This window comes from Scyliorhinus canicula, chromosome 19 (assembly GCF_902713615.1).
Source record: "Scyliorhinus canicula chromosome 19, sScyCan1.1, whole genome shotgun sequence".
Lineage (NCBI taxonomy): Eukaryota > Metazoa > Chordata > Chondrichthyes > Carcharhiniformes > Scyliorhinidae > Scyliorhinus > Scyliorhinus canicula.
In genome coordinates, this window is record NC_052164.1 from 30,355,917 (window position 1) to 30,369,256 (window position 13,340).

A 13,340-nucleotide genomic window follows, 5' to 3' on the forward strand; every position below is an offset into this window, starting at 1 on the left:
TATACTCCAATATATTAATAATAATATTATTATTTTGCAATAAACACTAACATTTCATTTGCCTTTCTTATTACATTCTACACCAGCATGTTGACTTTCTGCGATTCATGAACAAAGGCACCCAGATCCCTTTGCCTGGACGCATCTACGCGTCTACGTGTTTGCTGTAATCAACAATCCTGCTGTGGGCTGAGTTGTTTTGGGATTTTACACAAAACGGTGTTAGTTGGGCATCTCAAAGATGGTGTGGAAATGTTTGGCTTCACCAGGCAACTGCGCTTTGGCAACATTTAAAGATACATTTTCCTCTGGGATGGTGATTCCTGCAAATGTCACAGGCGCAACAGCAATCATTTATTCCCCTTTGAAGTCAAATTTAGCACTTGTTCTGTTGGCCTTTGAAAGTTGGACCCTTTATGAAACATCAGAAGCTCTTGGGGGTCACACACATGTTCTACCTTACATTTAAAGCCTTTAAACTGACATTTAAATTACATGGACCTACCTATGGAGCACCCTGATGAGACACTCCTCTTTGTTAACTTTCAGACTATAGGAATATATCTAACACCAGAGTAAAAATGGGTCTAAAATGCTGCAAGCCTGAATAAAATTAGCCACGAGAAGATATTACTGCAGGTGTTATTATCGTATGAACACACACAAGAACTAGATCAATAGTTCAGTTAAAATAGTGGACAAAGTGATACAATACAATTGTGTCAAGTGTTCCGACATCAATATCGCACACAGTGATTTCAGCAATAGTGCGAATAAAAGATGGCTCTTTGCTTCACCTGCTTGTCCATCAATCAGCGTGAGAAATATTCCAGCAAGGGCAATTGGAGAACTTTTGCGTTCTCAATGCTGCAAAGGACACACACAATTTGAAGGGCTGAAATCTTCATTAGACTGCACATCCATTTCATGTACTCTTTATTTAAGACTCACATCTACATTTCTTTTAAATACACAAAGAAATAAATCAGATGAGAAAACCTCAGTGTCAGCTAATGTTGCCTTCTGTTGAAAGATATTGGTTTGTACGAGTGAATGAATAACAATCTGGAATTGGAGATCTGAACACCAGAAATTTTACTCTAACTATAACCAGAACATATCTTTTTTTTTTGACTGGTACAGTTGTATTTTTAGAGAGTTGCCATTAGATCTATGCAATATACTCAGTAAAAGGCCGCTGCTTTATGCTTGGCTTCTATCACAATATTACTGATTCCATACTGTGGGAGGAGCCCACAGAGCACTTTGCACCATTGCTATTCTATGTGTTGTTTCAGTAAATTGTCTACTCTCTCGGAGGCCTCTCAGAGAAAACATGTTGCCAGACCCTATTAGAGGTGTTGCATGTTCTTCCTGTATGAGATCTCACCACAGAGTACTGCTAAGTGTTGGGAAAATCTTTCACGTCCTGATCTGGATTTGTGGTGGTCGGAAATTAGCATGGTGCTTAAGACACAATGCCTTCTGTTGTCATTAGCTTTCACTATATTTGAAGTCAAAGTGAAGTTCATTCATTGGGAACTCTTCCATCCATTTCACAAGTCCATTCCTGTGTCACAATCTCCATCGAGCACAGAGGGCGATAAAAAGTTGCTTCAATGTATTTGGCGGACTTTGTGAAAATTTATATTCCTCAGTAGCAAAACAGCACGTGATGAACATAAGGGAAATGGGCTGATTGCAATGAAGTACGAGTTACCACCCAGTTTAGCTCAGTTGGCTGGACAAGCTGGTTCATGATGCAGGGCTAGGCCGACAGCGCGGGTTCAATCCCCGTATCAGCTGAGATTATTAATGCCTTCCCAGCCTCGCCTCTCACCTAAGGTGCGGTGACCCTCAGGTTAAATCACCACCAGTCAGCTCCCCCCCTCAAAGGGGGAAGCAACCTACGGTCATCTGGGACTATGGTGACTTTACTTTTTACTTTTACAAGCCAGTGGATCTCAGTTTGTATGCTTATATCCGGTGGATCGAACCTCGAAAACTAAATGGTGACAATATGAAGAATCAAAAAGATCAGCACATATGGTGAATGCTGGATGGGACGTTATACTGTGTGGGCAATGCCGGTCTACATCTGTTGCCGTTGGCTACCATCTTACCTAACCTAGGATTTTCCACAGTGAGTGCACGCTAAATGAAGCAAAACAAAGTGGCACAAGCTCACGTGTAAAGGAAATAAATCGAGAAGTGATGTTTTCAGCAAACACTTCCATCACAAACACATCTACTCAGTTTCTTTTTGTTGAAAAAATACCCATACAGATTACTTAATTGGTAACTTCAACTTTCGGAGCATACGAGGCAATGATTGGCTCGTACCCCGATTAAATGTCGCGATTGCAGACCAGGCACAATGCCCTCCAGACAAGAAGGAATTCTTTCTGCGATTTCCAAATCTGAAAGGACGCCTTTTCTTGCCTGGGAAGCTTCACAGTATATTGTACTTTACAAGGGGTTTCTTACAAGTCTTTCTCTTGCAATAAAGCATTAATTATGCATTCAACAATATCTGTTATGTGTATAATTAACGACAGTTTTCTTATAAAGATGTTTGGCAGGCTTGTGACACGCTTAGTTCATCTGGGAAGAGCTTGAGTCCTGTTTGAGCGGCTCATCCAGGTTAACAGAGAGTGTTACCACATTATCATCGTGACTTCTTTCTTCCTCTCCTTTTTTGAAGCTAGTCAGGCCGATTAACTTGTCCTTCATGACCTGTCAAAACACAAACAGGGCTATTTATTCTGGAGTTCCAACCCAGAGCCGTTGATGAGCAGTTAATAGAGACTCGCCATTTTGATCTCGATTGCAATTTAACCAGCTCCGATTCAGTATGTTAAGCTAAGTTGCTACTGTACTCATTTGCTTCAGCCTATGCCTTTGTTTGAAATCAACGCTGCTTATATTATCAAAGAGGACTTAGTGGGCTTAATAGTGTGATGGAGTTTAGCAAAGGAACGTAACAGTTCTTAGCACAAGGGGATGCGAACAATGGCGTTGTACCAACTAAAAGACTGTTTATTCAACTCACACACTGCTGGATTCGGGAACCCATCTGGTAAGTTCCTCTGGTGTCGCTGTCAGAACTTGCTGTTCAAATATACATATTCAGAAATCAGAATCAGCCATACTTACCTAGAACTGTTCGATTTTTAAACATTGTCTTTACTGAGGTTACTAGAAAAATTGCAGGATGGGATTTTCCAGCCCTTGCCATTGGTGGGATCTTCTGGTCCCGGTGAAGGCGATTCTGCCTGTTGGGTTCCCCAGTTGCGGGACGGGCGAGCCGGGTAAAACTCTCTCGACATCCGCAGGACTGGAAGATCCCACTGGCGGCCAAAGACGAGCCACCTCCACCGTCGGAAACCACCCGGCCGTGGGGCCCAGGAAAACCCGTCCATTGTCTGCTCTTTAATTTGAAATTAACATCAGGGCACTTTGAAAGCTTTTTTCTGTAGGTTTGCTGCCCAATCGAGGGAAAGTCTGTGACACCAGGGCCCAAGGTTGACAATGTTTTATTCTTTCATGAGATATGGGTGTTGCTGGCAAGGCCACCCTGTGTTCCCCATCCCGAGTTGCCCGTGAACAGAGTGACTTGCTCAGCCATTTCAGAGAGCTAGTTAACAGTCTCTCATTGCTGTGAGTCTGGAGTCACATGTAGTCCAGGGCAGGTAAGATTGCTGATCACCTTCCTCTAAATGTCCTTTCTGTTTATTCCATTATTTCCCCTTTCTTTATTTTTTTGCAGTCATCATTTTAATCCATGGATGTTCAATGGACACATACCTTTAGGAAAGAGGAGGGAAGATCCTCCGTGCAATTCCACACCCCTCCCCGCCTCAGGACCTACTGTGGTGTGGGGAAGCTTCAAATTCTGGCCCCAATTCCTCCCTTCAAGATGAAAGTCCAGCCATACATATGAAATTCCCACATATGAAAAGGATGATAAATTTATTAGCAAGGAAAATATTGAACCAAAATCATGTCCAGTTGCATCCAAGTAGTCAATCTAAAATGTTTCGTCATTATACTATTGCAATAAGGTATTCCTCTAGTGACTTGAGCAGAGTTAGCGGAAAGCTGCTGGGACAAGCGTGGGGATCTGTGATGTGACCATGAAGTGACCCATGTGTGCTTCAACCTGAGAGTCCAGCTGTAGATTGCTGCAGTGTATCTGATCTAGCTGGCTTTCTGGCACTGTGGTGCATTGTGGTCGATGGGGTGATAAGGGAGAAGAAATACTAACAATGTGTGACTCCTTGAAAGCACCGCTCTGCTTTCTTCACCAACCCTACCAAGGTGAACGTTTGCCTCTCCAGTGTGAACTCAGCATCTACACCACCTTCCATAAAAGCTGCAAAGCATGTGATCACGGAAACCTGCTGTGAGAGCCTGGTTACAATCTCCCTGAGGTAGCCACAATCTCCATCATAGAGGAATAGTTCTGACGCCACACAAAATTACACCACTCAGGTTGTAGGATGAGTCCTTCATATTTTCAGCCACCCTGAAAAATCTACTTAGTAGGACGTAATAATAATAATAATAGTAATAATTTTTATTGTCACAAGTAGGCTTACATTAATACTGCAATGAAGTTACTATGAAAAGCCCCTAGTCGCCACACTGCGGCGCCTGTTCGGGTACGCAGAGGGAGAATTCAGAGTGCCCAATTCACCTAACAGTACGTCTTTTGGGACTTGTGGGAGGAAACCGGAACACCCGGAGGAATCCTATGCAGACACAGGGAGAACATGCAGACTCCGCACAGACAGTGACCCATTCAGCTACTCGCTTGAAGCAGCATACTTCTGGGTGACTGAAATACTCATCTCTGTTCTCCTTAGCAGATGCGTTCACACTTCAATGAGCCATCTGCTGGGCTGCCTCATTACCATTACCCATCTCCTGCACACTAATGCCAAATGCTTCACCACATACAGACTTCTGTATCTCACTGTGCAATCCAATTGTGGTGGTAATCAATGTGCTGATGGAGTGCCTGATAATACCTGCTCAGGAGGAATCTCTGCCTCTGAGTTGTCGCATTTAGGTGAAATCTGACTTACTGAGGAGGATATAGAGGAAAGAGAAATGGGACAGGTGGGATGGAGTTGAAGGTTTCCACAGTTGCTTTAGACATACATCACAATGTGATTTAATGTAGTGATGCTGGCTGACTGTTTGCTTTTCCAGTCATTAATGAAGGAAGGCATGCAGACTCACACACTTCCAGGGTTTGCTAATCTGACTGGCTCAGGATAATGGGGTTAGTTGTGCCTCCTGCTGTATTGCTCCTCTCAATTGCTGCCCTCCGGAAAGCAAAAGAGAGCGAGTTAGTGAGTGGCGACTGAAGGGTTTAGTGGAGATTATGCAGGCAGAGCACATGCTGGAAGGAAGGAGCAATACACGAGCAGGATGAGGAGGTGTTGAATGGGAAGCATGTGTCTTGATTGTGAAATGAGCTATGATCACTGCAAAAGTTGCAGATCTCACAAAGGCTGTCATATAAAAGTGACAGGAAAGTATTAGCTTGTGTTTGTAATGAGAGAAAGCGATAGTGTAGTGCAGTATTTTTCAAACTTTTTTGCTCCGAGACCCACTTTTCCCAACAGGCCAAACCTTGGGACCCACGCCAGCCGACCTTCACGACTCATGCCATTTTCACTGACCTTTAATGCAACAGGCAAGCTTGCTTGGTCCTCACAATCTCTCGCTTTGTCGTTCAATGTAACATCAGCTAATGACTTCAGCTGATGATAGGGGCTGTTTAGCACACAGGGCTAAATCGCTGGTTTTGAAAGCAGACCAAGGCAGGCCAGCAGCACGATTCGATTCCCGTAACAGCCTCCCCGAATAGGCGCCGGAATGTGGCAACTAGGGGCTTTTCACAGTAACTTCATTGAAGCCTACTCGTGACAATAAGCGATTTTCTTTTCATTTCATTTCATGATTTAAGTTCTCGCTGCATCCTTTGAAAAAAATCATGAGGTTTGTACTCGAACCCGCCATGCTTGGTCATTAAACCTTTGAAGTTTTGAGGGTATTAAACTCCCATTCATCAGTTCTTCCCTGCATATATCACACTTGGGTTTTGCATCGGCACAATTAATAGGGCCATACCTCAAGAAATTATCTTTATACTGCTTTATTCCCGGTTTCAGCTTTTTCTTTGTTTAAAATGACCCATCTTCAGTTCTTCACAGTCCTGTTGCCTTGCTTGCTGGCAGCTACAAAATGGAGGAATCTCTCCTCCTGATTTCACACCAAAATCACGGATGTACAGGGCACGTGATGTTAGTGTACCTGCCGGGCTCGTGGCGTGCTATCTGACGCCGCTTCTGGCTGGAAGATTGCATCATTCCATTTAAAAGCCGGTCGCGGCTGGCATTATCAATTTAAAAGGCTGTCATGGCCATTGGCGCTTCTCCCATGATCAGGAATGCCGCGATCTATTGCTCTGGAACCCTGGTGACACCCTCCCGTGACCCGGAGTTTGACAAACCTTGGTGTAGTGTGATTTTGTGCTTGAGGATGAACAAAGTGATGGAAGAAAATGAATTTTTGATTGCTGGAGACGTGGGGTGAAGCACATTTGCCATATGTTCAAGAGAGAGGGGGTGAAAGGAAGAAATCATTACTCACTCTCGCCACACTTGTGAGTCATTGAAGTCCTTCCCGAGTTGCTTTGGAGGGAAGATGCTCCAGGGGTAGATGACCTGCGAAGCCTTTCTTGATGTCTAGAGGCCAGCATGTCTAGGAACACTTGCAGCCCTGCCAGGGAAGAGTAGTTCTCTCCTCGCTACCCCTTCTTCCACAAATACCTGCACCGAGGCTCCAGAAAACCTACTGTCTTGCTGGTGGCTCATTTCTGAACAAGCGCTGCAGCAATGGAAGAGCCAGTCCAGCGAAATGGGAACGTAGCCTCCCACTAAGAGGCATTTTAAGGTCCCATTTTAACTGCCATGTTAAATGGTCACTAAGTGACCATAAATATTGCTCCTCAGAAATGGGGCAGGCTTTGGTCATTCATGGGAATTGTAATGAATCCTGGAATTCTAATAGCCTGGCATATTTTTGCCTGCAATCGAAGAGTTTGAAATATAAATCCAAAACTGACTTGCCAAAAACTGAGTTGAAGTTAAAATTGGAACCAGGGATACAGAGAAGAGAAAACTGAAAAATACGTCAAATCTCACTATTAACTCCTAAGACTGGGTTTGCACAGATATCGAAGAGCATTGATCTGACCACAGCAGAGGTTGCTTGCTGGGCAAGCCAAAACTTGTCTACGAATCATAAGCTTTTTTTTCTATTCAGGAAACAAGGGGTGGAATTCTCCCAGTCCGGGGCTGGGACTGAGTGTCCCCGCCACCAGCTCGAATCGCGCCACGCCGGAGCGCAGAGCGGAGAATCAGCACCATTGGCGCTGGCGTGGTTGGCGCAGTGCTGGCCGCGGACCGCTCTACGCGGCCAGCCCGCCGATTCTCGGCCCGATATGGGCCGAGCGGCCATCGTGAAAATGGCGAGTCCTGCCGGTGCCATCCACACCTGCTCTCAGCCGGCGAGACCTCGGCGTAGAAGGGTCGGGGGCAGCCTGTGTTTCGACCACGGGTGGGGGGGGTCTCCGATGTGGCCTGGCCCGCAATCGGGGCCCACCGATCGGCGGGCCGGCCTCTCTGGCTGGGGGTGTCCTTTCCTACGTGCCGGCCCCTGTAGTCCTGTGCCATGTTGCGTCAGGGCCGGTGCATTGAAGGAAGCCACTGCGAATGCATGCGTTGGCGCCGGCACCATTGCGCATGTGCGGATCCTTGTAGGGGCCAGAATTAGTCGTGGGGTCGGCCTGTTCACGCCGTCATAAAACGCGACACCGTTTTGACTGCGTGGACATTGCCGCGAGATTAGAGGATTACGCCCATGATCTACCCATCAAAGGAGCATGGATTTCCAGTAAAGCTTCTGGGATTTAAAAAATTAAAAGATTTATTAACAAGAAAAATGAAAACTTACAAGATCAAAGTTACACAGATAAAATAGTCGTAAAAAACATCCAGGCACGGTGGCACAGTGGTTGGCACTGCTGCCTCACAGCACCAGGGACCCAGGTTCCATTCCGGCTTGAGTTACTGTATGTGTGGAGTTTGCATGTTCTCCCCGTGTATGCGTTGATTTCCTACAGGTAGCTCCGGTTTCCACACACAGTGCAAAGATGTGCAGGTTCGGTGGAATGGCCATGATCAATGCACAGAGTTAGCAGGAAAGGGCAGGGGGGTGGGTCCAGGTAGGTACCTTTGGAGGGTCGGTGCAGACTCCATGGGCTGGATGGGATCCTTCTGCACTGTAGGGATTCTATGGATTCTATTCCCTAAACCCACTTGATCAGAACATACAAGTAAGCACCTTCTATACAACATTCCCATATAGATCTCAATTGTAAAAATAAAACTAGCAGTATTGCCCAAGTTAAAAAACTACTGTCACTTTAGTAAAGGTAGACCACATAACTTATCATTCGCTTCCACTCTGTTGTGGAAATCCAACAAAATCCACAAGACTGCCTTCTGAAACCAAAGACTTCACTGGTTTCTGGATGATCACTTCAAATTTCACACCTTCCCTCAGCATAGCGCTGTCCCCAGGGTGTCTTCCCCCGCAACCAGCTCAATTCAACTAAACAAGTGCAATTTTCCCAAAACATAGCCAGCTGGAGGGGTGGTGCCCAAACACACCAGCAGCGCTGATATTCTGAGATTGGGGCACCATTTGTAAAGGGCATCCCGATCTCAAAGATACACCAACGGGCATCGGGACCATACAGGGACATTGGGCCCCAGGGAGATCACAACCCCTCCCACTGAGATTGAGACACCCCTGGCAAACAAGGGGAACACCCCCAACCCTCATATGCAGGACAACCTCCCCAACCCGCCAGAGTACCCTGCCTGAGTCTCCTGCATGTGACCCTTGACACTGTTCCCTGAATGTGGCCCCTTGGTACTTCCCCCTTTGCAGTGCCCCATTGGCAGTGCCTCCAATGTCTAGCCTTGTCCCTCAACCCCAGGGCCGACAGGCACATCTGCCTCGGCATGGTTATCGTGACTAGTTTTTGCTTTTGAAAACCAGTAGTGATTCACGCCGCCATGATGTCACACTGCTGGGGGGAGGATGCGTCGTGGTCAGATGATACAGAGTCAAGCCCTTTAATTATATGCTAAAATATGATACTGGACTGAAATCAGGCTCACACACAGAAAGGGCGTGAACCTGATCACATCATTGATGGGGGGGGGGGGGACATGGTAGATCTCAAATTGAGATCTCGCTGCTTCATATCCCGATTTTGGCTCCTCGCGAGATTCAGCAGCCATTCCTGGGTCTGTGTCCATAGCTATTGGGATCGCTAGGTCGCAGCCAACAGCTCTCCTCAAATATCCTTTCTCCCTTTAATCTTTTATTCCATTGTCCTCAGCACCACTTTGAACTCAGCTTTTCCAAAAATATAAAAATCTTTTGTATCTTCCTATTGACTCCCCTTTCAGGTCAAATAAAATATAAGAACCTTCAATTACTACCCCTTGAAATTTACCAACAGAAAAACTGGCATTAAAGGGCAGCACGGTAGCATTGTGGATAGCACAATTGCTTCACAGCTCCAGGGTTCCAGGTTCGATTCCTACTTGGGTCACTGTCTGTGCGGAGTCTGCACATCCTCCCCGTGTGTGTGCGTGGGTTTCCTCCGGGTGCTCCGGTTTCCTCCCACAGTCCAAAGGTGTGCAGGTTAGGTGGATTGGCCATGATAAATTGCCCTTAGTGAACAAAATTGCCCTTAGTGTTGGGTGGGGTTACTGGGTTATGGGGATAGGGTGGAGGTGTTGACCTTGGGTAGGGTGCTCTTTCCAAGAGCCGGTGCAGACTCGATGGGCCGAATGGCCTCCTTCTGCACTGTAAATTCTATAATAATCTATGATTAAAAGGCCCCATATTCAAAGCCCTGCAGGGGCTAGCAGGGACCTGGCGTGAAATGCACAGCTTTAGCTGCAGATATGGGCTCCCGCACTTCTGGGTCAGAGGCCATGCATGCGCACAGCGGCGGCCTCCAGCGGCTGCACCGTTCTCCATGCCGGACTCAGACCGCGGAGCTAGACCTCTCAAATAGTGCCCCTGAACGACGGGTGCCCGACCCGGACCGCCCGGCCAAAAGTTGCCCGATCCCGTTGATGGAACCATCAATTCACCAGACACGTGTTTCCGATGTGAATCTAGGCTTTAATCGACTTACTTCAGAGCCAGCCTGTTACCTGTCGATGAACTCGTAGTGACCCAGGCTGACTCTGGACACGGATATTTATTCAGCTGCACTAGGGGGAGGAGTCGTGGGCGGAACCATCGGTGGAGCCCAGTACAAGTTCCTAAGTGCGCCCAGCGCTACTCCCCCTAGTGGTAGGATGGCGCTACTGCGCTTACAATAACAGTGTGAATTAGTATATATACATTCATATATTACATTCACCACACCCGTATGACCCCCTCGCCCTCCGATTGGCCCGCCCCCGACCGAGTCAGCAGCCGCCATGCGAGTATCCCGAAGGGGCCCAGAGAAAGGGGGAACCAGCACCGGTCCCGATTCCATGCGCAGAAATGGACTCTCCGCTCCGGCGCCGGACGCAATTTTGGCGTCGTTGTGCGGAGAATCCAGCCCCCTATCTATGTCCTAATGCAAAATTTTAAACCAACCTATTTACACAATCACATTTCTTTACAGAAGAACATGTCTTCTTTACAGAATAATACAATATTCCCAAAAAATGTTTCTTAAAAATCCTTCCTCACAGCATCGGTGGCTTCATTTTTGAAATGCCAGATGTGACCGCAGAATTTTAGGTGACAATGGATGATTTTGACAAATCCGATAACACTGAGGCTGTGTCAGATATGATCAGAGAGTCAATTCTGTTCTCTGCAGTGTCATTTGGAAACTGCAAGATTTTCCAAGCATAAAATTATACCCTCCAGCAGCACAGTTCAACGGCGCATCAACTTTTCTCTTGACACTTATAAATCAATAATAACTGTGAAGATAAACAAAGCATTGGACTGCTGAGCGTAACACATGTGAAATCTTTGTAAATACATAACTCTAGTGCCAACTAATTTTATATATGTGCGAGAAAGTCTCCGGAATGTGTGTGATTTGAATAGATACAGAGCCTTAAATACCAGATTATGCCCCTGTGTTAACATGGCTTATTCAGTTGCATTTTTCCCCATGATTTCCATAGATTTCAGCCCCACTTCAGGATTTGATAACATAATTTAGGCTGGTCCTTCAGTATAGTACTCAGGAAAATGATGCATTGACAGACAGTATTTGTGTTTAAATTATTTCAAAATGGCTAACCGTTCAGATAGAAGGAAACAAAAAAAACCAGGGGATTACTTAAAGAAGAGGAAGGCGCTCTCCCAATGACGTGGGCAATGTTTATTCATTTCTCAACACGACAAGAAAAAAACATACACATTCACTGGTGATTAGTCTCATCCTCTGTTTCTGGGGCACTCTTATAGGAAAGGTCGAGCAGGCTGGGCCTACACTCACTGACTAGAGAAGAATGAGAGGTGATCTTATTGAAACTTAGAAAGTCCCTAGGGGGCTTGACAGGGTGGGTGATGAAAGAGTGTTTCCCCTCATTGGGGAATCTTGAACTAAGGGAAGCAATTTTAGAGTAAGAGGCCTCCCATTTCAGACAGAGATGAGGGGGACTTGCTTCTCTTAGAGTTCTCTTAGAGTGCAGTGGAGGATGGGCCATTGGATGTATTCAAGGTTGAGTTAAACTGATTTTGATCTTCAAATGAGTTGAAGGCCTGAGCTGCAAAAGCAAAAGATCTGCCCTAAAACCTTCACACAGATGAGAGAAAAATAGAATCAATCATCTTTTACTTCACCAGGGTTTCTACCAATTGGTTACCATAACTTCACTGCAAAATCAGTAGAAAATCACGGAAATGGGACCCGATTTTAAAAAGCTCTGGGGGTCAGGGCCTGATGTGAGTGTGATTCTAAAATTACTGCCTGAAAGTTGTTTTGGGATTCCAAACTTTTCCAAAGAGCCAGTGGGGGGGGGGAATGGCAAATCAATCCCTTAAGCTCCTTAAGGAATTTTTCAAGGGGCCTGTCAGGTGTAAATATGAACTCCCTATTTCTGTGACCACACACGAGTTTAGTTCATAGCTGTCAGGTTTTGTGTGAGGCCAATTGAAGTTTATTTATGCTTGTGTTTCACCTGTTATTTTCAGGGACCTTCCCGCACTAGTGTGAAGGCTCGATCTCCAATGTTCCTGCATAGCCCCTTCCAGACCGTTGACACTGCTGATGGTCTTACGAGCTGTCAGCTCTATGCAGCAAGGTGGCAGCATGCCTGCCTGCCTTTGCCAATGGCACCGGACAGTGAGCCCGCACCTCCTTAGCAATAGTAATTGGGCACTGAGCTCGTCTACTGGCCAATTAGGCCATTTGAATTTAGAAGTAGTGTCGTGAAAACAACACGAGAATTTATCCAATTGTTGGGTTCCCAAACCTGCTCTGAAATTCCGCCCTGCTGTTTCTGCTGATCTCCTACCAAATTTAAGGCAGCCACAGGAATGGCCTGGAGGGAAATTCCAGACATATCTCTTCTGACGTTACCAAAGTTATCCCCAGATTTTTGTCACTTGTTAAAGAAATCTGTGTATCCAGACAACTTGAGGGCAGAAGCACATGCACTTTAAGACCACAAAAATAACAAACCCCCAATTAAGTAGCCTTACATTGGACGGAATTCTCTGACCCCCGCTGGGTCGAAGAATCCCCGGGGGGTGGGGGGGGGGCAGTGCGAATCCTGCCCCGCCACCTTGACGGCGGTTGCTGTATTCTCCGACGCCGGTGTTCGGGCAGGGGCGGGGTTCACGCCACGCCTGTTGGCAGCAGCCCTCCCGGCAATTCTCCGGGCCCCGATGAGCCAAGTGGCCGTCTGTTTTTGGCTAGTCCTGCCGGTGTGGGTCCCACATGGCGGGACCTCGCAGGTAGGTCGGCGGGGGCAATACTCGAGGGGGCGGGGGGGGGGGGCATCTGACTCTGGGGGGGGGGTGTCCACGGCGACTTGGCCGCGATCGGGGCCCACCGATCTGAAGGCGGACCTGTACCATGGGGGCACTCCTTCCGCACCGGCCCCTGTAGGGCTCCGCTATGGACAGCGCAGAGAAGAGAAACCCCCGCGCATGCGCCAAAATACGTCGGCTGATCTGCGCATGCTCGGGACCACGAGATGCGAGATCACGGCGGC

General features: G+C 46.8%; 1 protein-coding gene across 1 annotated transcript in view; it reads right to left on the reverse strand.

Moving 5' to 3' along the window:
- Nucleotides 1-919: 919 nt before the first annotated feature.
- The window catches only part of asic2 (acid-sensing (proton-gated) ion channel 2), a 510,486-nt gene continuing 498,065 nt past the window's right edge, over nt 920-13,340 (reverse strand). The window contains exon 9 of the mRNA XM_038779460.1: nt 920-2,736. Within this exon, the coding sequence (XP_038635388.1) occupies nt 2,596-2,736 (141 nt within the window). The 3' untranslated portion in view covers nt 920-2,595. The remainder of the gene's footprint in view (nt 2,737-13,340) is intronic.